Source organism: Neomonachus schauinslandi, chromosome 2 (assembly GCF_002201575.2).
Source record: "Neomonachus schauinslandi chromosome 2, ASM220157v2, whole genome shotgun sequence".
Classification (NCBI taxonomy): domain Eukaryota; kingdom Metazoa; phylum Chordata; class Mammalia; order Carnivora; family Phocidae; genus Neomonachus; species Neomonachus schauinslandi.
Genome location: NC_058404.1, coordinates 169,954,841 through 169,980,874, shown reverse-complemented (window position 1 = coordinate 169,980,874; position 26,034 = coordinate 169,954,841). Strand labels below are relative to the sequence as shown.

General features: G+C 47.7%; 1 protein-coding gene across 1 annotated transcript in view; it reads right to left on the bottom strand.

Annotated features, from left to right (window-relative positions):
* APBB2 (amyloid beta precursor protein binding family B member 2) overlaps window positions 1–26,034 on the bottom strand; it is a 360,396-nt gene that overhangs the window by 65,582 nt on the left and 268,780 nt on the right. The window contains 2 exon segments of the mRNA XM_021701683.1: window positions 2,766–2,893; window positions 6,085–6,231. Of these exon segments, the coding sequence (XP_021557358.1) occupies window positions 2,766–2,893; window positions 6,085–6,231 (275 nt within the window).

The window sequence follows — 26,034 nt, the reverse complement described above, 5'->3', positions numbered from 1 at the left end:
AGGGTCAGGTCCATGGTAATGTAAGGGACTACCACTGGCATTATCAGGAAAGTGGTTATCTCGATATTCACCGGAGGAGAACACACAGCCCGAGTTCCAAGGACTGTGTCTCCTGAGTTATAAATCAAATCAACAAGTCTTTGCTGGGCACCTACAGGGCTGGGCTGGATACGTTAAGGGCTGCATTCGTCACACTGTCTTTTCCTCACATTTCATTAAACATATCTTTTTAGAATTCAGAGAGAGAAAGAAAGAGAGGGAAAAAAAAAAGAAATCCCCTAAGAGATTCCATTTTCTCAGTAAGGAAAGTTACAAAGGAATGCAAAATGGGCTCATTTTTGCAAGCAAAATGAAATGCTTTTATGTTTTATTCATGCAAAGTGAAAACCCCTTTCCTTTGTAGCATTACAAATTGAATTTGCTCTTATAAATGGCTGTTAAAAAAAAAAGAATCAAAGCAAAAGAAAGTTAAAAAAAAAAAAAAGCAGGAATACAAACGCCCCTTCTTCTAGGGAAGGGAAAACTCAGGGACCAATGGGGAGAAACAGAACCTTTCACTGGCAAATGTACTTTTTTTAATTTATTGTTTCCAAAAGCAATCCAACTCAAGGACCCCCCAAACCAATGCAGGAACTTGAGGTCCTGACAGCCATTGTGGAACCCTGAGGGAATTTCTAAATTATACTTACCTGTTAACACTGAGTAAGAATAAGAAGTGGTTTCAAAAACATGGTTAACCCAGCCCACATTTCAAAAACATAAGCAAGGTAATGTAACCGAATTCACATTGCTGTCACTGGGGGGCAGCGGTGGGGGACTCTTCTTGCCTTGTAGGATAACTGAACTCATGAGAAACAGCCCCTCATCCCCTGTATCAAATGATCAACTGTCTCCGAAACCTCCCTGAGGTCTGACCCCTCCCATATTCACCCTGTCTTTGAAAGAAAGCCATGTAATTAGCTGTAGCTGCTCATGTATGTTCCCTCCACGAATCAAGAGCTAACATTCATTAGGCATTCGCCACGTCTCCATCACTGTACCAGTTACGATACACACACAAAAGCGCATATATACACATGCCTTGTGGTCCCTCTTATGAGCCCCATTTCACAGATGAGAGAAACTGAGGCTCAGAGCTTGGATAATTTTGTCAGCTGGAGTTTGAATCCTTTGCTCTCTGAACTTGTGGCATTTGGCCTCACTTTAAAAAACTGGGTAGCATGAAAATGTCACCAGTGAAATCTGCTCACAGCCTAACCTTAAGAAAACATAACCCCATCTAGTTGTACATGTATATAATGATCCTCACCGTGGCTCCTGCCTTAAAAACAACCCTGGGGGACACAGACCAGGGAAAGATTGAGCATCTTACATCCTTTCGTTAAGACTAAACATTTCTGATGATGAGCAAACATCATCATGAGGTATTTTCCTTGTAAAATTCATCAATTCATGTCAAGTCATCAACTGCAGCGCTACAGTTTTGCCAAGCAAGTGAATGACAGGTGTGTATGCATAAATTATCCACTCATCCCGCCCCCCCCGCCACCGCCCACCCCCCGTGCACCTGGCCCAACTGCCACCGTGTTCATCACTCTGTGACAGAAGCTCAAAGACACAACTGTGCTCCCAGGAAGGTTCATCCAATCAGAGGTCAGAAGACACTTCAGCTTTCTCTTTTGCAGACCGTTTCTTATGCCTGGTTATAGCAAAAATGCTTGTTCTGAGACTGAGAAGTGCGTAACCATTTTTTCTTTCTGGTTTGGGACTTGGAACTGCATCAGAAGACTACCGAACCCACAAATGCCCAGCCCTGGTAGCCAAAGGCTGGGTGGGATAAGCCAAGGCAGAGCCCCCAAGAGAGGATCTCATGACCCAATAAACCAGAATGCCCAGGAATGGAACCACAAGCCCAGCAGGGTCAGCTTTCTCTCGTCTGGGATTTTTACCTCCTTTTGTCCATTTTCAACAAAGCAATAACTAATTATCCTATACCTGATCCCTAAATGCTAGGAGATCCTCGGGTACTTTGGGAGTTGCCAAAGACGGGCTATAATTTAAGAGCTAAATGCATTCAACATAGCCCAATTACTTAACAATGGTATCCAAGGATGATGTCTGCAATAACCGTCACCTCATTATTTAGAATATATATGTATTTGAACTTCCTTATTTCCAGTCATCCTGGAGAACAGATAATTCAGCACACGTCTAAGAAGCACTTGCTGTAAATAACAAATTTTCAGTAGAATTTCAGAGAAACACACACCGAACGGAATCTTGACGTGACTGGACATTTCAAATGGTAACGAAGTTTGGCTGACCCCAAACCCCAGAAGTTCCTGCTCACCGTGTTTAATGATCTAAAGCTTGTGGCGCAACCTCTCCCTTCAAGCAAGCCCTCGAGGAAGGAAGCACCACTAGGAGGGCTTCTGAAATGGCCAAGATGAGCCCAGACTGCAGAGAAGAGGCAAAAAGAAGGGCAGGGGTCCAGAGAGCCTGGGTGAGTTGGCAACTGAGATGAGGAGCATGAGCAGGGGGAGAAATACGCAGAACTCGAAGACAGGATCCAGAGCTGACAACAGGTCTGAGGTTCAGAAACCCTGAAGGGAGGGTTTAGGAGGCAAGGAGAGAGATGTGCTTTCCTTTTTTACATTTCTAAGGACAGTCTATCGTCCCCTTTGACGTTCAGTGATAGGCAACAACAGCGAGACGACGCTTCGGTGCTGAGGTGACAGGTGACGGCAGCACCCCCGGGTACTCACCGGCCATTGTCGCGGCCCACGCCCCACACTCGGATGCTGGCGATGGGCTGAGAGTGGAGCACAGTGCGGTCCATGGGGTCCACCAGGCTGAGCGTGTCGTTCTCCAGGATCAGGTACATGTCTTTCCCCTGGGAGTCAACGAGAAAACAGGCTCTCTTCCTCAGCAATCTATGCTTGGTGACACAGTTATCTAGGGACATCATTGCAACGGTCAAAGGAAGCCACCCTTTGAGTCTGTAATTTGTTTTCCTAAGAGGGCAACATCCTCTCCTGACTAAAATATGCATAAATCTTTCGTATGCCTCATACTTACCTAGTTCCTCTCTCCCTCTCCACTCCCTCTGAAATGTGTCCCCAGCCTGCCTTCTGGTCGGCTCTTGTTTTTAATTATTTACAATTCTGAATCTTGGCTCTGAGAAAAAAGGCTAATGGGTGGTTCCCTGGAGAATCTGGTCTTTCACTAACGCCAAGCCTATCATTCTCATCACCCGTGTCTCCGTCCCTTCCTCTCTGGTCAGACCCTACCAGGCCTGCCCTTGACGGCCTTCCCCCAACCACGACCATTCCATCCCTTCTTGGCGTTGACAGCACTTCACATCTAGGTGATTTGGCTGACCAATCGCAGGTGCACTTGTGACTCGCTTGGTAGTACGACAGCTAACGTTTCTAGAACTTGATCACATCTCAGATGTTATGCCTCGGGCTTGGGGCACACTGGTTCGCGATCCTTCCAACTTGCCCTGAGAGATTGGTGTGTTATTATCTCCAATTAACAGGTAGGGAAACTGAGGCTTCAAGGTTAGGCAACTTGCTCCAGAAGCTGGGAGGCCTTGAGCGACAAGGGCACTACCGTAATACCGATGCAGGGGGAGACCGAGGCTTCTCATCGCTTGCATTGCTCCTGTCTCCCGACATGGGCGGCTCTTTGGGGGCAAGAACGTTAGACTAGTCAACTTTATTCTCGTTGGAATTCTTCGGGCATAATTTGAGAAATTATTAAACATCTGCTGTTCACTAAGGGACGCTGTCTCCTTTCTTCCAGCCTCAGGTGAGGCCAGCCGCTTGGCGGTCTTCAGGAGATGCAAGATCGCTGAGCCCCGGAGAGCTGGGAACGGGGGAGGGGGCAGGTCCCAGGTCCTGCTGGTGGCAAGCAGGTGATGCGCTTTGGGAGAACTGATAGATGTCTGGTGCCTCGTCCCCTCTCTCTGCCCTCCCCCAGGAATGAAGCATTGACCGCAGCCTAAGAGACCTTCCGCCAGGCCCGCTAGTGAGCGGCCCCCAGGACAACTCCCACCTGGTCACCACCACCCCATCTCCGTGCAGCTGCTTCATGGCAGACACCCTGCAGACACTAACAGACTTTGAAAGCCTCTGTTTTCACGCTTTACAGGATGTCACCCACTGGGAGGCCTGGTCCCCCTCACTGAGCGGGGTGTTGTGTTTCCTTCGGGCTAACTCTGCTTAGAAACCCCCACCGGTCCTCGCAAAGGTCACAGAGACTGTCTTCATGGGTTAACTCGACTGACCCTCCCTGCATTGTTGGGCAGAACCAACGACGACGTCCAGCGGGTAGTCTAACATGAGAATGGCTGGGTGAGCGTGGCGTGTCCCTGAACGAAAATACGGCGTGGCTCCTGCGGACTCACTCAGCACACACACGTCTTCCCAGGCTCATCCTATCGCTTTTCCTATCAACACGCCGCAGCTCCTGGTTGACCACCGTAAAGTCTTGCCAATCGGTTTTTGTCACCAAAACAGCGACGCTGACGCAGCTGTCATCCACAGATGAGACACGCATCCGACGGTCATGGCTTTATTTTTAGTTAGCCACTCAACAGACATTTAAGGAGTTGTGCTGTATGTGGTGGGGCATGGCAAAAAGGCAGAGCTCCCCACCCTCAGTGTTGAGCTCTACTTCGTACACCATGAGCTAGAAGCCCTCACTGCCTGAAGAATTTATTGTTCAGAAGAAGGAAGAATTGAGAAAAATAGGAACGGCTTAGTGGGGCTAACTAGGTGGGAAGACACAGAGGATTTTCAGGCATGGCTGCCCCCTCGCCCTATATCCCCATACAAAGTTCTCTCTCCTGTAGGTATCCTGCCAATTGGAGATTCCTTTAGAATCTTACTAAGCTCTTCTAAGTACCTGGTGGCAAGTACTTGGTGGTATTCATCAGCCATTCACACGTTAGTACGAATTACGCCAACCTTTCTTCTAAATCCTAGCTGAGATTTGTTCTTTTGGTGGGAGAGTATTTTGACTGAAGGAGAGAGAAGGCAGGTAGATAATCTGGTGGGAAAGACATGTCTGGGTATTTGGGTGGGAGGTGGGAAGTAATGCAGTGAAAGCATGGTAAAGGCAGACACCAAACAGACGTCCTTTTCTTAGACAGGAGAAAATTCTTCCTTCTTTCTCCCCGTGCTTGAGATCTAAAAGTCTGGATGGTAATGCAGCTCAGCCCCATTCTAAGGTACATAGACTCTTCCATGGGAAGCCTTGGGAACCTCCCTCCCTCCCATTACGACAGTGCTGCTCGGGGCTCCAAAGAGCCCCATCCAAGAGCTGCCAATGCTCTGTATGAAGTGGGCAAGGTTCGAGAGCAGGGGGCTCACGTAGCATGCACTATTTCAAGACGCTTTCGATATACCTGTTCTATTGGTCTCAGAGCATGGCAGGCATGTAGCTTTTCTTGTTTGACATGATTTTTATACGAACTGGGTATTTTTACTTATTACTTTCCTTTCTGAAATGACGTCAACTAACATTTCAAAGCAGAATTATTTTGTTCAAAGGGAGAAAGAATATATAGTTATCAATTCTTAAAACTCAGGTATAATATTGATTTTCAGATTATAAATAAAGCAGAATGTGTTATAAAAGGATAATGCATCAACTTTTAGAATACAAGGGACATCAGCATTTTTGTGTGTATGTGTAAGGGTCACATTCCCCTTTGAGAACATACTTTCAGAGAACATCTCCTTTCCTCCTTATATAATGGTGTGTCCAGTTTTGCATGCAAGTTTAGGGGTTTCTGGACCCTAGCACCCATCCATACATCCCTGGGACTTGGGGATACCCGGTCAGACCCTGCCGTGTAGACACAGACAAATGTTCTCTCCCAGGGCCCAGTTCTCACCGGGATCTGGCAGAGCGAACAGATAAATCAAAGGGTACACTACACCCACCCTACCTGTCTTTCTGGGGAAATGCACCCAATAAATTCCCTCAGTAGCACATCTCGCAGAGCTCTGGGGTGCGCAAAGCACAGCAGAGTGTGAGCGAGCCTGCCGTTAATTCTTTCCACGTGTTACTCACCTCTCCCCAGATGCCGACTGTGTCCCGGATGTCATTTTTGCAGTAAGAAAGTTGCCTGATACAGTTGTTGACTGCAACGCTACTTTTGCCAGGGGCGAGGTCCTCCTCTGCCATTTCCACCCATCCCAGAGAGCGCACAGCGAAACACTGCAAGACAAAGCACAGGGCATGAAGGCGCACACTGACGGAGGCCGAGCTCCACCGACTTACCAAGATCCCCTGCCGGGTATGCCTAATGCATCTACAATCACTACATAATGGCCCGATCATCGAATCCAGCAAACGAATCCTCTATTGCTAGAAAATTAAATTGTGACTGCCTTTTGCTATTTTTTTTTAAGATTTTATTTATTCATTTGAGACACAGAGATACAGAGAGAGAGAGAGAGCATGAGCAGGGGGGAGAGGCAGAGGGAGAGGGAGAAGCAGGCTCCCCGCTGAGCCAGGAGCCCGATTTGGGCCTCGATCCCAGGATCCTGGGATCATGACCTGAGCCGAAGGCAGATGCTTAACGACTGAGCCACCCAGGCGCCCCCTGCCTTTTGCTCTTAAAAAAATGTAGTGATGGGGCGCCTGGGTGGCGCAGTTGGTTAAGCATGTGCCTTTGGCTCGGGTCCTGCGATCGAGCCCCACATCAGGCTCCCTGCTCAGCACAGAGCCTGCTTCTCCCTCTCCCTTGGCCAATCCCCCTGCTTGTGCTCTCTTTCTCTCTCTCTCTGTTAAATAAATAAATAACATCTTTTAAAAATGTAGTGATAAATACCTTCTTGCCTACTTTTCTGTATATGTGTGTGTGTGTTCAGATTTTTTTCTTGGAGTAGATTACTAGAAGTAGAATTACAGGGCTAATGAGTATGAGGATTTTTAAGCTCCTTTATCTATGATAAGGCAGGTTTTTTTTTTTTTAAATAGTAAGAAATGCAACACCCATGAGATCTGCTATGTGTTAAACACCCAGAAAAAGACAATGGGAGAGAGAAAGAATTAAATACATGTTTGGCACTTGTTTCTAATAATGATGAAGCAAAATGTATTCTCTCATACCCAGAAATGAGGGAAGATGGGAAAAATGTGCTTTTGTGATACTAGGTCTCAGGTTCCATAGCATCTGTAATTAGCACCAAATCCTGAAAGCCTGCACAACGCACAAGCTCGCGAGACACCCTATTCTTTTATCCTTTCGAGATATTTTGATCTCACACTCCTTGCCTTCCTTTCTAAAGTTCAGTCATCCAATTGTTTCAAAATATAAAAAGTATCATATGCATGTTACAACAAGAAAATTCAAAGATGTATAAAAAAAGGGAAACTCATGGGACATGTGAGGGCTAATGCGGCCACAGATCTGCTTGCTGCCAATTGCCAGGGACACCAGGTAGCCGGAATGGGGGTCCCTCCCAAGCTGCACAAGAGCTGAAGAAGCTGCCTACCTCCCCAGCAGGGGCAGGGCAGACAAGGGGCCACGTGTCTGCGGGGTCGGGGGAGCCGGCAGGCTGGCTCTCAGAGTTATCTTGTAAAGTTTCCAGAGTGAACTTCATAATCAGACTGATAGAGGGGGCAGCTGGCTAGACAGGAGCACTGAGCAGGGCTGGCCGGCTGTTGAAAAGGCAGAAATTGCCAACCATCTCCGGAACGCAAACAGTGGGGCAAAACCCCAGGAACATGCATCGTTCTTTCTTATAACCGTGGTCCTAGAGTACCCTCTGGCTTCATTATACCACATTTACATTGAGGTGTTGACCCCACCCCCTGCAGGGCATGGTTGCCCTGGCAGTTCCAACAAGGACCACATAGGGCCCAAACCTCCCCTTCCCCACCAGTGGGAGGAGTCCCTTAGGTGACGGGAGTCCCCCTCGGCCCGAGATGGCCCTCGCTCTGACCTCATAACTCATGCAAGTCTATAAACCAAGTAACCCTGACCCCCTATGAAGCAGCCACCTCTCGGCCCGCCTGCTAGCCCACCTACAGTGTACTTTTGCTCTGAACACTGTTAAATGCTTGCTTGCGTGAGTTTGGCTCTGAATTCCTTCTTGGCCAAACTCAAGAACCAAGCAAGGGAACAGGACTCGCCGCTAACCAAAGGAAGAAATGCTACACACCGTCCCAAAGTGACCACATTCGGTTCAGTTCAACCTTCCCTGTCTCATGCCCATGCCCCTACCGGCTGCCTCCTGCCTGAGTTGCTAACCACACTTTCAAGGGGGGAGAAAACCCCACCAAAATACCAAAGACAATCTATTTAAGGAAACAGCACACAGATCCTCCTGTCCTAGAGGGGACGCAGGGAGGTATCTGCAAAACCACCCGGAACAGAACACCAGCCCTGCCCGACGGTGGATACGATGCCTTCTACAAAGACACCAAAAAGAGAAGGTCCTTGGGACAGCCGCCAAAGCTACTCAGCACTCCGTGTCCTGAGGGAAGTTCCTGGAAGACACCCTCACGTTTCATCTGTGCCTGTGCATCTGCTGCAGGGAAACCAGCCCAAGGGGAAGAGGAGGCCCACAGGTACCAGGGCCGGCTGGGGACCCGCTGAGGGCGGCCTTGGTCAGCAGCTGGCCTGCCACCCCCGTCTGCAGCTCTGCCCCCTTCGCCTGAGACTGAGCTGTGCTTCTCCCGATGGATATGTCAGCTCCACGCACCACAGCCCACCTTCCCCTGTTCACGACTTCCAGGGGCTCTGCCCTAAGTGTCCCTTTCTGCCTCCTGCAGGAAGCACCGTGTAGCTCACCAATCTCCCTGCTAGTCAGTAAAAGCACACCGCCACAACCCACCCCAGCCTGCCATTCTGATCTTGTTACCGCCCGCCTTCTAATGAAAAACTCGGCTTTCCCGCCTTCGCCAAAAAAGTGTGTGGTTTGTCCACACACCACCAGGCAGTTCTCAGACTGGGGGTCCTACAGTTCAACTCAATTCTGACACTACCTGCTGACAGCATCAGATCCCACAGGTTAAGGGGCTGGTCCTACAAGACTGTACCCCGGCAACTCCCCCCTCCGACTTCAGATGCCAGTCACAAGCCCAGGTTATAGATTGGAGGTTCCAACAACTCGCTCCCCAGCTTTGATTAATTTGCTAGAGCAGCTCACAGAACTCAGAAACATTTTACTTACTAGCTTCCACACCTGCTCCGGGCAACCCTATTCTCCCCAATCTGCATATGTTCACCACCTTTTGGGGTTTGTATGCAGGCTTCATTACAAGGGCATGATTGATCAAACCACTGATCATTGGTGATGGAACTCAATCTCCAGCCTTCTCGCCCCTCCCCAGGAGCCCAGGGGGTGGGGGGCTGGGGGTGGGGCTGAAAGTTCAACTCTCTAAACACCTGGTGGGGTCCACTGGTGAGCAGCCCCCAGCCTTAGGTGCTCTCCAAACATCACATCATTCACATAACAAAAGACCCTTACTCACTCTCAGCACTTAGGAAATCCCAAGGGTTTGGGGAGCTGTGAGCCAGGAACCAAAGACCAAACATATGAGAAATATATCTTAACAACCAAATACATATTTTTCTTATACATCACAGTATCACACTCCTCTAGAGCTCTCCTCCAGCATCAAACTGGGAAACTCTCCCAGTTTGGAGAACAGGTTTATCATCCCAACCTACTTTAATAGCAGAAAAATAGCACAGCATAGTTGTATCATCTGACACAACAAACAAGACATTGTTCAAATGTCAAAGGTATTAATTCATTTACTCCTTATTTTAATCCTTTTATTATTAATAATCAAATTAATCAAATCTAATAATCAAATAGGATTATTATTTGATTAATAATAACCCTATTATTTTATTTTTTTTTTTTAAAGATTTTATTTATTATTTATTTGAGAGAGAGAATGAGAGACAGCACGAGAGGGAAGAGGGTCAGAGGGAGAAGCAGACCCCCCGCTGAGCAGGGAGCCCGATGCGGGACTCGATCCTGGGACTCCAGGATCATGACCTGAGCCGAAGGCAGTCGCTTAACTGACTGAGCCACCCAGGCGCCCCAACCCTATTATTTTAAATAATTATTTGTGTGTACCCATTTTATAGGTGAGGAAAGAGAATGAAGCACAAGGCCAGTAAGTGGAGAACTCAGGGTTCTGGGCTCCCACTCTTTTTTTTTTGGTAGTTTTAAATTTTATTATGTTATACATCATTAGTTTTTGATGTAGTGATCCACGATCCATTGTTTTCGTAAAACACCCAGTGCTCCATGCAGTACGTGCCCTCTTTAATACCCATCACCGGGCTAACCAATCCCCCCTCCCCCCTCCCCTCTAAAACCCTGTTTGTTTCTCAGATCCATAGTCCCTCATGGTTCATCTCTCCCTCCAATTCCACTCCCCCCATTTTTCCCTTCCTTCTCCTAATGTCCTCCATGTTATTCCTTATGTTCCACAAATAAGAAACCACATGATAATTGACTTTCTCTGCTTGACTTATTTCACTTAGCATAATCTCCTCCAGTCCCATCCATGTTGATGTTAAAGTTGGTATTCATCTTTTCTGATGGCTGAGTAATATTCCATTGTATATGGAATGGACCACATCTTCTTTATCCATTCATCTGTTGAAGGGCATCTTGGCTCTTTACACAGTTTGGCTATTGCGGACATTGCTGCTATGAACATTGGGGTGCATATGGCCCTTCTTTTCACTACATCTGTGTCTTTGGGGTAAATACCCAGTAGTGCAATTGCTGGGTCATAGGGTAGCTCTATTTTTAAATTTTTGAGGAACCTCCACACTGTTTTCCAAAGTGGCTGTACCAACTTGCATTCCCACCAACAGTGTAAGAGGGTTCCCCTTTCTCCACAACCTCTCCAACATTTGTTGTTTCTTTCCCTGTCCATTTTTGTCTGGGCTCCCACTCTTAACCACTCTCTACATGCTTGAGATTTTACTGGAAGGACAGGGTCAGATGGGGCTACATCCACAGAAAGGCTCAAGAACAGTCAGCAACATTGGTATAGTTTTGAGTGTATATGGCCCAGAGCAGGGACAGCCTGGTTAAAATCTTAGCTCTGATTTACTGGTACTGTGATCTTGCCAAGTGATTTATAAAATCCCAATCTTTTTTTCATTTATAAAAATGGAAAGAAAACTCAGTGAACATTTGTTGAATGGAAAGAGCAAATGAACAGAGTGCTACAATAAATCTTAGCTGGAGTCATTAAAGGGGGGAAAATGAAAGGATATGATTTGTAGTGAGTGGGACCACACGTTCCAATTGTCCCCAGGACAGTTCTGGTTTATGTTTGTTGTTCTAGCAAAATTACTGAGTGGATCCTTTTACTCTCAATAGGGTCCCAGTTTGGATAATAAATTATTATAGTCACTCTGGTCAAATTCCAGTGAATTCAGCCTCTGGTGTGGAAAATGGAGGTTTGGATGGGCTACTGTGATATGCCCAAGCGGAAATAGGGTTCAAGATCAAAAGAAGCTGCTATCAGTTGAGCATCTGGTGATCCCAGCAGAGGTGAACAGTAAAACACCGTGGGGTGGTCATATGCCCTTAAAACTAGAAGCCAGGAACACATTTTCCCACTCTCTTTAATTGCCTGCTACAAAATCCTACAGGCTGTAAATACTCAAAAGAATTTATTAACAACAAGGAAGGTAAAAAAGAATAATGGCTGCTTTTTGTCCCTTTAGTTCAAGAATACTTGGATCTCAATTTAAACAAGCTCACTAAAATTCAAGGGTATTTTTCTTGGCTAAGAAATGCCAATGGTACAGGAAATATACTGTTTGTCACGCTGATAAAAAAAAAAACAAGAGTCCTAACTATATGATTACAAGGCATTTAAGTAATTTTCCTTGTGCAGTTTTGCTGCTGTTGTAATTTCGTTTCTGATCCATAAAACCTCAACACCGGTCCCCACGGCTTTAGTAAGAGGAACCATGTGTAAGGGGAATAACCCAGTTCGTCCTCCCCAGGAACCAAGCCGCCAAGAACAACCTGCGCTGTTTGGTGCTGCCCCCGTGTGGCGGGGAAGGTTTACAACCACCACCACTTTTTCTTAAGCTCGGAGATGATGATGTCCGATGCTATCAACTCTGGGAATAAACATTTGTTTCAGACTATGGGGAGAGCCAAAATATTCAGTAAGAAAAAAAAAATCAAATATTTAATTAACCTTACTTTTTTTCAAAATTTAAAAAAACCTCCCAACATTTGCACTTCGATTGATGTTCATTTTTCTTTTCAAGATTTTGTTCTTAATCTCTACATTCCATGTGGGGCTCGAACTCACAACCCCAAGATCAAGAGTCACATGCTCCACTGACCAAGCCAGTCAGGCAGGTGCCCCAATGTTCATTTTTCAATAGCTCTTTACCAAAATGGCAAAAATGAGAAGCGGTTCAGGGAATGGACAGTGTCATTAGACAAATCTGGATTTAAGTCATGACTTTGGGGAAGTCACTTCTGGTCTCTAAGACCCCTTTCCTCACCCAAAGTCATGCTGTCCCTAAGACTGGTCCTGAAAGTAAAATGTGGGTGGAAATCCCAAGACTGCCACTTAGTATTCGTGATCTTGAGCAAGTTAGTTAAAAATCTGTGTCTCAGTTTCTTCATCTGATACTAAAAATCCCTGTCTCCCAACCGCCTGTCACATGTTGTGAGGAGTAACTGGGCAGAGTTTCTGCTGCTCCCTTAGTCCTCACTGGCATTAGGGGAATGAGCATCATGGCTGAATTAACAGGGACACAGCGCTTGGCCTGAGGCGTGCTTCTCTCCCATTTCTCCTTCTCCGCACTGAAATCAAGTTGTCTTATCTTGGTTAGAAACACACATCATGTTTCCACTTCATTTTCTCTTGAGTCCTATATTAATAGAGACACACGCCTGGGGAAGACCACTTCCAAACACACGTGTGGAGGGACAGAACGCAGCACAAAGCCTTGGTTCCTACCAGCCAGATAGTCCTGGGTTTGAATTCCTACATCCCCATCAGTCGGTGCTCAGCCTCCACGAATATAAGTGTTCTCAGGTGAAAAATGGTGGTAACTGAGGCTCCCAGAGCTCCCAGAAGCTCCAAAGTCAGTAAGAAAGGGAACGTGACTGGCCTGTAGCAAATGTTCAGTTTCTTCTCACTCTCTCTCTCTCTCTCTCTCGATCCAGGAGGCCCTCTCCTTTCGTTCTTTGTTCTCTTGGAGGTGGTCTACGTTTCCTTTCCCGGAGCTTTAATGAGGACAAGCAAGAGGAGAACATGCAGGCAGGGGACTGGGGGGCCTGTCCGGGGACTATTCGGGGGGACAGGGATGGGGGGAGGGGAAAGACGAGGGAACCTGAGCTGTTGGACAGGAAGGTCCAGTCTCGTCTCTGTCCAGGCGAGCCAGCTCAGTGCACGGCACCAGGGAACGTGGTGCTTCCATGAGCCCACGTCCACAAAGCGGCTCCTTCAATGCCGGTATCAAGGTCAGAGCTCTGTGACTACTGAGGAGCAATGACAAAGAGGGAAGTGATACTCGAATCCACAGCAACACTAAATTATAGATATTAAAAAACTAAAAAAGTTCCTAGAGGAAAGCTACACTTTTGTCTAGCATTACACATGTAATCCTAATTAACACTCATTTATGCAAGTGACTTACCATTTAAGCCTAATTACCCTGCAGGACAATAACTGTATATTCAAGTCAATAAACATTTATTGAGTGCCTGTTAGTTCCTGGAGACAGAGAGAAAGGAGTCAGGCATAGCTCCACTCTCGAGGAGCCCGTAAAGGAACAGACACCAAGCAGTAACCCCTAACACAGCAGCGTGAAGTAAGGGGACACAGACATGTTGGTTGCTCATGGAAGGGCAGTTTTTTTGTTTTTTGTTTTTTTTAACTCAGAGAAAGAGCATTTTGGATAGCTTTTTTTTTTTTTTTTAACATTTTATTGATTTGAGAGAGAGCGTGTGCGCGCACGAGTCAGGGGAGGGGCCAAGGGAGAGGGAGAGGGAGAAGCAGACTCCCCACTGAGCACGGAGCCTGCCCTGTGCTTGGCTTGGGACTGGACCCCAGGACCCAGAGACCATGACCTGAGCCGAAGTCAGACCATTAACCGATGGAGCCGCCCAGGCACCCCTGGACAGCTACTTGAGGGATGTGGTATTGAGCTGGGCTTTGTAGAATGGATGGATTCACTCAGTCAACAAACACACACTAACATCTACTATAAGCCAGGTCCTAGAGACACATCAATGAACCAAAGAGACCAAAGGCTCTGCTCTGTGTATTTAAAAAAACTGGAAAGGGGCACCTGGGTGGCTCAGGTGGTGAAGTGTCCAACTCTTGATTTTCGCTCAGGTCATGATCTCGGGGTCGTGGGATCGAGCCCTACATCAGGCTCTGTGCTCAGCATGGGGTCTGCTGGAGATTCTCTCTCTCCCTCTCCGTTTGCCCCTTCTCCCCTCCCTCTCTCTCTCAAACACATGAATAAATCTTTAAAAAAATAAAAAACTGGAAGGATGAATTCATTTGGCTATAACACCATAGGTCACGCAGCTCCAGGGACATGAACAGGATGAATAAGGTACAGGGTATGGAGGGGAGGGGCATGAACATAGTGGCTTAAGCCCCAGGTTTTCAAGGAACAAATCCCAAGTTGGGTGATCTGAGCCAAGTTACATAATCTCGGTGAGCCTCAGTTTCCAAGCCTGCTGCAGTGAGGACAATGATACGGACCTCCTGGAGGTCACTGGCATGATTAAATGGGATGGCCTATGCTCAGTACCTTTACAGGGTCTGGCCCGAAGGGGCTGATTGAGAAAAGGTGGCCACTATTTCCTCAAGGTCTTTGGTCCTCGTCAAATGTGTGGGGATTGGAGAATGTCACCAACAGCCAGCCAGTCAGTCCTGTCTTTTTTTCCCAACTCATGATACAAGCTCATGATACATGAGCTTCTTTTTCCAACTCACGATACATGATACACACCTCAGTGGCTTGGGGGTGGGGAGGACAATGGGGCCTGGGGAGGAGTGGAGGAGGCTCTGTCCTCTTCAGAAGGGCAGGCTCCATCTCCTCGGCCTACCTCAGGGGGTTTGACCAAGAGTCCCCGGCCCGGGGGGGGGGGGGGCGGGGATCCATGGATGGGCTTCTAAACCTCTTGAAAATATACCCCCAATTATTTGTGTGTTTCCGTATTATGCAAAAGGGTCCGAAGCTTTCACTAACTTTCCAAAGGCTCTGAGAATATGAAGTATTTTAAAAGAATTCCAAGGGAGTTAGAAACCAGAGCACTCAGTCATCAAGACATCCATGAAGACGCACGGTTGGGGGTAGAAAGAGCTTACCAGGTGGCAGCAGAGTTCTTTTTTGAGAAGCGGAGGAGGAGGAGGAGGAGGAGGAGGAGGAGAATGGTTCAGTGGCTTTACATAAGAAATGAGCAGGCAGTTAGGGGCGAGCAGAAGAAATGGGCATGAAGGGAAGTGGGGGCAGGGAGAAAGGGCCGTACAGCCTCTAGGGAAGGAAGCACAGTCTCTGAGCAGGTGGCCTGTAAAGAGGAGGGAAGCCCAATGCCCCGTTTTTGATGCACTGTGAGCCCCTCCATTATCCTCCGTGCTCCAGCAAAAGCCAGCTACAAAAGGACGGCTGACGTGCAGGGGGAATTGAAAGAGAAGGGTGTCCCCTCCCCCAGGGAGATGCTTGGCAGAGAAAGAGCAATAGGCAAAGGCCTCCAAGCGGAGACGGGGAAGTCAACCCAAGCCCCAGGGAGCAGGCGGAACTTTGGGAAGGGCCCCTGGACTTCCTGGGGACGTGAGACTGGCATTCTACTCTGGAGCCCAAGAGCACGGTGATCCCGGCTCCTGCCGGGGTGATTTGGAGCTGTTCTGCGGGGCCCTCTTCTATCCATGCTCGTGGGGCCCGGTGCAAGGAAAACAAGTCTTCTTGCTACACGTGACTATGAAGAAGAACCTTTTATTTTTAAGATTTGATTTATTTATTTGAGAGAGAGAGGAAAGCGAAAGAGAGCGCGTGTGCACAAGCAGGGGGAGGGGCAGAGGGAGAAGCAGACTCCCTGCTGGGCAGGAAGCCCGGGATTCCAAGATCATGACCTGAGCTGAAGGCAGACGCTTAACCGACTGAGCCACGCAGGCGCCCCAAGAAGAACCTTTTTAGTGATCATATAGCCCACATATGAACAGTGAGAGTATCTTTTTTTTTTTTTTTTTCCATCCTGGTGGCCAGGATAACATAGCCATTTAGGGCACCTTCATTACATTTGACATCCTATGTTCTGAAATGTTTCTCTAAGAGTTGAGAACAGCCCTCCACCCTTTCATTTCCCAGGTACTGCACACCACGGACACAACACGAGCCCGATTTCTGCCCGGGGCCCAGTCTTCCGAAAGTCCAGATTTTGCTGAGAAATAAAGCAGTGAGGAAGCAAAGGGCTGGGACTCCAAATGACTTTTACAGAGTCTGTTCTAAAAAAACACAGGCTCGGGGCACCTGGGTGGCTCAGTGGGTTAAGTGTCCGACTCTTGATTTCAGCTAGGGTCATGATCTCAGGGTTGTGAGATCAAGAGTGCAGAGTCTGCTTGAGATTCTCTGCCCCTCTCTCTCTCCCTCTGCCCCGCCGACCCGCTTGCACATGTGCGCACGCTTTCTCTCTCAAAAATAAATACATAAAATCTTTAAAAGAAAAAAGCACAGGCCTTTTAAGATTCAACATACCTTCATTGGGCACTGCCTCCATAATAGGGAAGTCTTTAGTTAATCGGTGTTTGTGGTCATCACACGGAGGAAAGTAAACCATCGTCATCATGGTCACTGTTTTTAATATAATGAGGCTTTATGTGCTATCGCTTTTCTTTTTGGAACACTGAAATGCTCTCTAAGCCAGCATCCCGGTGGGCTCCGCTTGAGAGGTGCCCAGGGACTCTAGAGTGGAGCCTGACCCACTTCTCCATCCAGCTGAAGCAGGGAATCAGCCTGCTTAATTATTCAGCATGACCCTGGCAGCCAGGGAGGACCAGAGAGCATTTCTACACTGACCCCAATGAGCGCTTCAGTTGTTCCTGCCATTTCTCCCCAACTATGGACAACATGGTGAGCAATGGGGCACAAAACAAGACGCCTGGCCCTTGGGGACCCTAGGCCCACTAGGTCCATGTACTTAATATCCCCCCTTCCCATCTCTCAGAACAAGACAACCCTGCTGGAAAACATACGCTTTGTTAACATCTGACAGGGCCTTCTACAAAGAGGACAGTCCTGATAACAGCTACCACCCATAATAATAGATGACCCGCACGTAGTGCTTACAATGTGCCAGGCACGGGGGACAGATCTGGGATTGAACTGTTGTCTGCGATATCCATCTCCATGCCGGTTTGCTTGCTCACTCCTGGCTGGTCGGTTCACGGAGGGTCGTTCCCAGCCTGGGTTACCTCTGCCACCAGCAAACAAGAGGCTCTGTCCCTAGTAAATGTTCTGGAAACACGCCAAGGTCAAGGTGCGGGAATACCAACCACAGTCTCTGTATTTGGGAAATGCCCCAGAGCACGCACAATAATAGGGACTCAAAGCTAAGTTACTTAACACAATTAGAGGAAAGATGCACTAAGGAAGTAAGGAGCAGACTTTCCAATTCCCCCTTATGCACAGTGTGGAGCCGTGCAGGTTCCCCAGATTTCAGGCTTTGGTGATTTTAAATCCTTAAATGAATACATAAGGATTCTTCCCAAGCAGATGTGTTTTTATTTCTCTCGCTCTGTGCCATTCCCAAGGCAGCCTCTGGCTGTGGGAACTCTTCCTCAACTGTTCTGTAAGAAGTGCTTGATGACCTGCCACCACACAACGTTGAGAAATGTAATCATTTTGAGATTTATAGAAACTGAGGTTTGAACCAGTGATGTGCTGGAAAGAATGCACAAGGGCAGTCACGCGGGAGTGGACAGAGATGTGATTCTGCATGTACTTTAAATATTTAACTGTCGCTGGGGAGTCCTTGCTGCCCCACTCTTATTCAGGGGAAACAAAAACTCCCCATTCCTTCTCACTGAGAGATCTCTTCAGTAAGGATGAGCTAGCCCAGCTGCGCAGAACGGCAGCCTGGGCTCCTTCCTATCCCCTCACGTGGCCAGGGAGGGTGGGGACAAGGGTCTGGGGCCATGCTGGAGAGCGGGACAGTGTCACTCCACTGGATTTTGACACACGCTTGTGCAGGGCTGAAACCATGACATCAATGTGTTTTGCTTTTCATTTAAGACAGAAGATACGTATTTCTGTGCGGCTAGGAACTCCTAACGTCAGTATGTCGTAAACATATTTCCAAGTATTTATTATTATCTTAAAATATTCTCACTCGTACTTAGGTGAGGGGCTTCCAGAAGTAGAATGAAGAGGGATGGAGTTTCCATTTAGGGAGCTCCCATGGTAGAGGCGCTTTATTAGTTTTCCAATTTAATTTGGTATAATTATTACAACCAAGTAAAAGAGGTAGATCCTCCCCCCCCCCCCCGCCATGTTGGGAAGGAGAAAAGACTCCCTAAAGGAACTCTGGCCAGTTCAAGGCTTCATAAAACATTCTGAAAGGTGTGACTTGGGGTACCACGGTCATCATAGTTAACCCTACGGTTTGTGCATTTGGTGGTGAGGAGGAGGCGGGAGGTGGGTGAAGGCTGGGGTGGAGACAGCCCTGTCACACACACGTGTTAATCAGGAGTGTGTGTGTCTGGACACAACATACAGAGTAGATAAGCTCATTTCTCCTGTGTTTCTCCTTTAGTCCTGACAGAACACTTTGCTCTGACATTTCTGGTCACATTTCTGGTTACCAAGCAATTCTCTATAATACCACTGGGTGTCCTATAATTTAACAAAATTCTGACCCTATGTACCTGGAGATAGCACCGGATCCCACAGGTTAAAGGCTCAGTCCCACGAGACTGCCCTTCCCCCGCACCTCAGATGCCAACAGCAAGCCCAGGTTGTCCCTTGTGCTTCTGACTGGCTAAACTGGGGGATCCCACAACCTCCTCTTTGGGTTTAATTTGCTAGAGCAGCTCACAGAACTCAGGAAGCCAGTTTCCTTACTAGATTACCCGTTCATCAAAGGAGATAGCTTGAGAACAGCCAGATGGGACAGCTGCAGAGTGCAAGGCATGGGGAGGGCACCCAGCTTCCAAGCCCTCCCTGACCACGCCGCTCCGCAGCCCCTTCAGCATACGTACCTCGGGGATTTTTAGGGGGAATTCATCACATAGGCACAATCTACCATTTGTTCCCTGTCTAGCCCTCTCCCCTCTCTGGAAAATGGGGGGTAGGGCTGAAAAGTCCGAGCTTTTAATCATGGCTTAGTCTTCCTGAAATCAGCTTCCCATCCAGGAGCCCAAGAGTCACTTCATTAGAGCAAAAGACACTGCTGTCACCCAGGAAATTCCAACAGGTTTAGGAACTCTATTTCAGGAACCAGGATTGAAGACTAAACGTTAGAACAAAAGATGCTCCTAGTGCTCTTACCACGTAAGAAATCCTGAGGGCTTTAGGGGCTCTGTGCCAGGCACCAGGGGCAGATGCCAGACACTGTCTTTACATATGTAATCAACTTCATCTGTAAGACAACATACGCGAAAGCTGTTATTATGTCTATTTTACAGATGAGGAAACTGAGGCATAGGGTGGTTGTTACAGACTGAACTGTGCCCCCTTCTGAATTCGTATGTTGAAGCCCTAACCCCCAATGTGGTTGTATTGGAGACAGGGCCTTTAAAGAGGTATTTAAGCCTAAAGGAGGTCGTAAGAGTGGGCCTGAATCTAATAGGATTGATGTCCTTAGAGAAGAGAAAGAGACATCAGGAATGTGTGCACAGAGATGCGTGCCATCTGCAAGCCAAGGAAGGAGCTATGGGAGAAACCAAACCTGCCAGCACCTTGATCTTGGGACTTCCAGCCTCCAGAATGGAGAATAAAATTCCTGTTGTTTAAACCACCCAGCTCGTGGTACTTTGTCATGCAGCCCGAGTCCACTACAGCAGTATGTGAATCCAAGGTAACCAGCTGGTACTCAGTGGGGCTGGCCTTCAAGCCCAGCTTGCCATGCCACCTCCTAGGAGCAACAACAACGCTGGCTTTCCTGAAGGAGGGGGAGCCAGGCAGGCATACCTCGCTCTGCACCCCGGGACCCCAGAGAGACCCTACCACCCCTTACCCGACACACAACGTGCTCGTCCTAACTGTGCAACAGCTAGCATACACCGATACCAGAGGCCAGGGAGACCGGCTCCCACTCTGAAGAGGCCCCAGAGAATTCACGTCCAGAAGTACACTGAGGAGAAGGAAATACCCCCCGAGAAGGGAATGAATGAGTACTTCCAAGCACTCACAGTACTTACTAGCCCTGAGGTGGTCTTGGTGCCCTTGCACAGACTGTCCACCGGAGGGCGCCATTCCCTTCCTTCTTTCCTCCCTTCCCTCCCACCCTCCCTCCCTGCCACCTTCCCCCACCCCCACCTCCTGGTAACAAATCGCTGGAGGCAAGGAGTCTCCAAGGAGGCAAAGGAAATACAAGTGCAATCAGTTGTCTGCCGCCTGTGCTCATCCCTGCAGGCCAGAGCACTGTGGTGGTGTGGGAAGGCCTAGGGTGGTCAGGCTCTGGAACAACCTGTGGGAGGGGCCGCGAGGCAGCCCAGCATGGGGCTGAGGCCTCTGGGCCTCCTCAGCCAGGGTCCAGGTCTTTCTCCTCCACGAAAGGCTTTCTGCAGCTAAAGAAAGGCCAGGGTTCCATGGCAATCAAAAAGCATTTATGATCTGGTCCACAGTGTCTCCTGTTAATCTGCAGGGTGGGGTGAATCGAAATGACATTATGGCCCATTTATATGCATTTAAAAATAAAAACCAGAATGCCAATTTATTAATTTACAGTAAGAAAGGGAAGTCTAACCGGATGTTCCACTTGGCTAACAGGAAGATTCATTCTCTGGAGGAAATCCAGTCTGGTGTTTAATCACCAGCCCACTGCAGTTTCATGCGCCAAAGATGCCAGCCAAGGAGCTGCTTCCACCTCTTAATGGCCGGGATCTCCGGAGAGTCATCGCTGGCGCCAGACACAGACCCCAGGGTTGTGACTTAGTGCGTACATGGTTCGTCGTATGAGTCATGTCCTGCCCAGGAACCAGGCTGGCAGTATGAGGCCTATTTTTATCAATGAAAAAGTTGAGCAGAGGTGGATTCGAACAAGAGATGGAGCCCCGTGTTTCCAGAATGTCAAGGAACAAATTATGTGCATGTGCATATTTAAACATCACTTGCAAGTCGATCACATTAGACATCTTCCCATATAATCACCTTACCATCCTCCTAGCGGTGACCTAGTGCTTACTCTGTGCTACCTGACACACAAAACTGAGAGTCTGGACTTGTGGAGGAGCCTGAAGGAGATCACTGACATTTACCGGTCACCTTCTAATGCTGCACGCTCTACAACGCGTAGCAGGACAGGTGCTCGTGGCCCTGCAAGGCAGAAGTCACCTTTCTTGTTTTCCAGGTGAGAAACTCAGGTTTGGAATGTGTAGCTGAACTGCCCAGGCTCACACAGGAAATAAGCACCTGCTAGAATCTGATCGAAGGCTGAGCCCTCAAGGTGGATTATTCTCTTGATTTTACAGAAGAGGAGACCAGCTCAGTGAAGTTCGGCAGTGATAGAGCTGAGGAGCGGATGGGTCCTAAGCCTAGTCTTTGTTCTGCCTTAGCTGTTCTTGGAGACCAGGCCTGTAATGTGGACCTCTCTATGTGAGTGCTCACCACCCAAAAGAGGGCTCAGCACACATTACATGCTCAATAAATATTTGTCACATGCAGGCACTCAAGCTGGAGACTGAGGTAACATGGCAAGAGCAGACCAGATCTGATCAGGAATCCGGGACCACCGCTTTCTGGCTGTGGCCTCGGCAAATTAATTGTCCTCAGTTTCTGCATCCTTGGAGGGATAACCCCACCCTTGCAGGGCAAGGTCAAAGCGTGTGCAAAAGGCTCTTTTTTATATGATGTGAAATGGTCACTCTCACTAAGGGTAGAAGACTGGGGGCAAGAGGGACTTCTGAAACCTGATACCTCACACATCCAACTAGGGCACATGTCAAATCCTTCCCCCACCCCCGACCCCCACCCAGCCAAACATCCAATCATGACCCTCCTGGATGGCTCCAACCTGCCGCAGCCCACGGCCCAGGACAACTCAGAGTCCCCACAAAGCATCTCCAAGAATCATGATCTGACAGTAACCACAGAAACTTCTCCTGATGGGACAGGGACCATGTTAGACAGAAGGGAACTTTTGCTGGAGACATCTGAATGCCAACAGAAGCTGAGTCTGTAGCAGTAAACACCAGCTTCCCAGCCCACACTCCCCGAGCTGGAGTAAGAGCCCGTGCAAGTCCAGGCCAAGGAGCTACGCTGGCAGGATCCCGCTTCTATTCCTGCTGATAAGCAGCAGATGTCTGCACTGCTGGGAAACCACTCTTACTCCCTGAAAGTGTGAATGGTATTTTAATTTTCCCCTGCAGGAGTCTTGGAAAAGACTGGGAGGCAAGTTCTGTGATCCACATGGCTGATTTACACTATAGATTATATTTCTGCTGCTGTAAAGCTGAGAAATGTTATTTGCAGAGTAAGCACAGAGTAAAACCATAATGAATATCCAAGTTCTGCACATAAAGTAGGCCACTTTCTTTTGCTGGGGAAAGCAGGGTGGCCATGTGAGCTTTAGAGGAGATGCTGATCCAAAGAAAGGAGCAGAGAGAGCCTGAACTCAGGAGACAGGCTGTTCCCTCTGGGCCAGGGGCTGGGGACCTGGGGAAACAGGGAATAGTCAGAGCTGGGACACTGGGGAGATGGGGAAGTTACAAATACAATCTCAACTAATAACAAGCCTATTTGCAATATGGAAAATGCAATCTTTGAATAAACAGAGTATCAGTCTTAACAACAATTAGCCAAAAGCATGCTTGACAGGTAGTATCTGAGGCCATTCAGAACTGATCTGACCCTCTACTCTAAAACGTGCCCAGTGGACGACTCCACAAAGAGTGACGCTGCTTGGTCTTGAATGAAGTCCTTCCTTGGAATGGCTCAAGTGCAAATACAGTCCATTCTCACTATTTGCGGATTCCATATTCGCAAATTCACCTACTTGCTGAATTTTATCTGTAACCCCCAAATCAATTCTCGTCGCACTTCTGTGGTCACTCCTGGACATGTAAGAGTGGCAAAAAATTCGGGTTGCTTGATGTGCACGTTCCCAGCTGAGGCTGAACAAGGCAATACTCTGCCTTCTTGTTTTAGCTCTCCTACTGTCAATAAGTGTTCTTTATGTGATTATGTAGTATCTCATTTTTTGCATTTGTGCTTTTTCTTGATGATTTCACTGTTTAATATGGCCTCGAAGCAAAGTGCTAAAGTGCTGTCCAGGATTCTCAAGCGCAAGAAGGCTGTGAGGTGCCTTATGGAAACAGGTGTGCTAGGTAAGCTCCATTCAGGCACAAGTTATAGTGCTATTGGCGTGAATTCAGTGTTAATGAATCAACAGTATACATTAAATAAGGTGTCTTTAAACAGAAACACACATAAAACAAGGTTGTGTACGGATAGGTTGATGAAAATGTGACCAGAGACTCCCAGGAAACTAGTTCTGTATTTCTCTTAGGAGCAATGCTTCAGTATTTGCTAATTCAGTGTTAGCAGTGCTTTTAGAGGATTTTAAAGAACCACCGCAAATGATGAGCATCAACCGTATCTGCCCTTCATCCCAGAGCAAGGATGGAGGGGCCTGGGGTAGTGAAAGGAGCTTAATTCCTCTTACGCTTTCTGGATCTTATGGTAGTAGGATGCAAGCGGGATTAAGAGCCATGAAACCATGGGTTCTTGTCCTGATGCTGCTAGTAGCTGTGACCTACAGGATGTCCCCTGATTATCTAGGTTTCACTTTCCTCATTGAACAAGTAAGAGAGGAGAAGGGGAGCCAAGGAGGGAGAAGGGTTTGGGCTAAAAGATCTCTCTGGACATTTCCAACTGTGAGATACCTCTCTAACATCTTATCCCACTCCTGTCCCCATGGGTCACTCACACGGCTCCAGCCACACTGGCCTCCCACCAGGCCGGTCCCTCCTCCACCAGGCAGGTGCTCACCTTGGCCTCCCCCACTATCTACCCGGTGCCCTCCCTCACATCTCACCTGATGTCCCTTTCTCAGGGGAACTTCCCTGACTATGTAAAACTGTAACCTCTCCCAGCAAGATCTAGCTCTGTCTTCCCTACTTTATTTTTTTCGATAGCGTAAGTATTTTCACCTACTGTACTTATATTCCACTTCTGTGTTGTGCTGTTTATCTCCCTCCTCACACTGGAAGGTAAATCACACAAAGGTGGGGAGTTGGTCTGCCGTATCCCCCACCCCTAAGCATAGGACCCAACTGCTGTAAGAGTTCATTAAATAAGTTCATATATGTAAAGCAGGCTTTGGGCAGTACTTGGTGCCTAGTAAAAGTGAGCTATAATTATCATCATCAGGACTGACTGCATTTTTGTTGTTGGTTTATAAGAAAGGTTTTATTTCACGACTCACCAAGAAACAAAAAATCTGCACATTTTACAAAGCGCCTGAAATGAACTCACTGAGCTCAGACCTACAAAGACCTACAAAGACCTTAATTATAAGTACTGCTATTACCAACCCTAAAGAGAGCATTTATGATGTTTTACTTCTCGAAGCTGACTCCTAGAAGTCTGTAAGTACTCACACAGGAAAAGCATTTAACCATGGCGCAGAGACCCAGAACACAAGGGCTCTGGGGACCTGGAACCCAACCACCTCATTTCACAAATGAGTAAACCCACGTCCCGAGAGCATCACCCGCTAACAAGAATGAGTATCTGCCTCGCAGGGAGTGCAGTGGGCATGGCAGGCTGTCTTCCAGGGGTTTCCTCAGGAACCACCACTAAACAGAAACAGTCCGTGACCAACTGGCACTTACTTACCTATAAATGCAAAGATGGAGTGAACGTGAAGAGGGGCTCTTCCAAGACATTTATGGCAATTCAAGAATAAGAAGAATTTTAAATAGTTGTTTTAAAAAATTCGCTTTAAATTAGATATACTGCATTCTTAGGGTAGGGGTGAGATATGAAAAATGAGGGCATTTTCAGGAATAGACTAGAATAAAGGCTAAAAAGGTAATCCTAGAGATGACAAGGTATCTGAGGAACAGACACATCTTAGACTTTATCTGACCAAAGACACCCCTTGTGGGGCTGCCATTACCAAGCCTGTTTAAGAGATATACACCAAGTTCCCAAGGTAGTAACACCCCCCCTGTTCTTCATGTGGAGATTGGAAGCTCTCACCTGTACTAGGGTAATACAGGGTTTCCGAATGCAAGAAGATGGGTTTCTATTTGAACAAAACATCTTTGGCCCATGTCGACTTATCTGTTGGGTTTCTGTTCCAGACAGGCAATATACCTGTGTCTCTAACACAATCATGTTTGAACTTGCGTGTGTGTGGACACAAGGAAAGATGGGTAGAAGGAGCCTTAAGAACGCTCAGTAGCTCCAGAAACTGAAAACTGTTCTATCGGGGTGCCTGGGTGGCTCAGTTGGTTAAGCGACTGCCTTCAGCTCAGGTCATGATCTCGGGGTTCTGGAATCGAGTCCCGCATCAGGCTCCCGGCTCAGCGGGGAGCCTGCTTCTCCCTCTTCCACTCACCCCGCTTGTGCTCGCTCTCTCTCTCTCTCAAATAAATATTTAAAAAAAAAAACAACAACTGTTTTAAGAGCAAGCATGACTGTGACCAACCTTGGTGACCACACAAAATCACCAAGGAGAGGAGGGACCTGAAGAGTGTTGCAAAGCAATGGCTTCTCAAAAGCCCAAGAGGTGATGTGACTCTGCAGATTGGATCCTGTCACAAAGCCTTGGGATGGTAATGAGGCACAAGGGAGTAAGCAGTGAGTGAGGTAAGTCT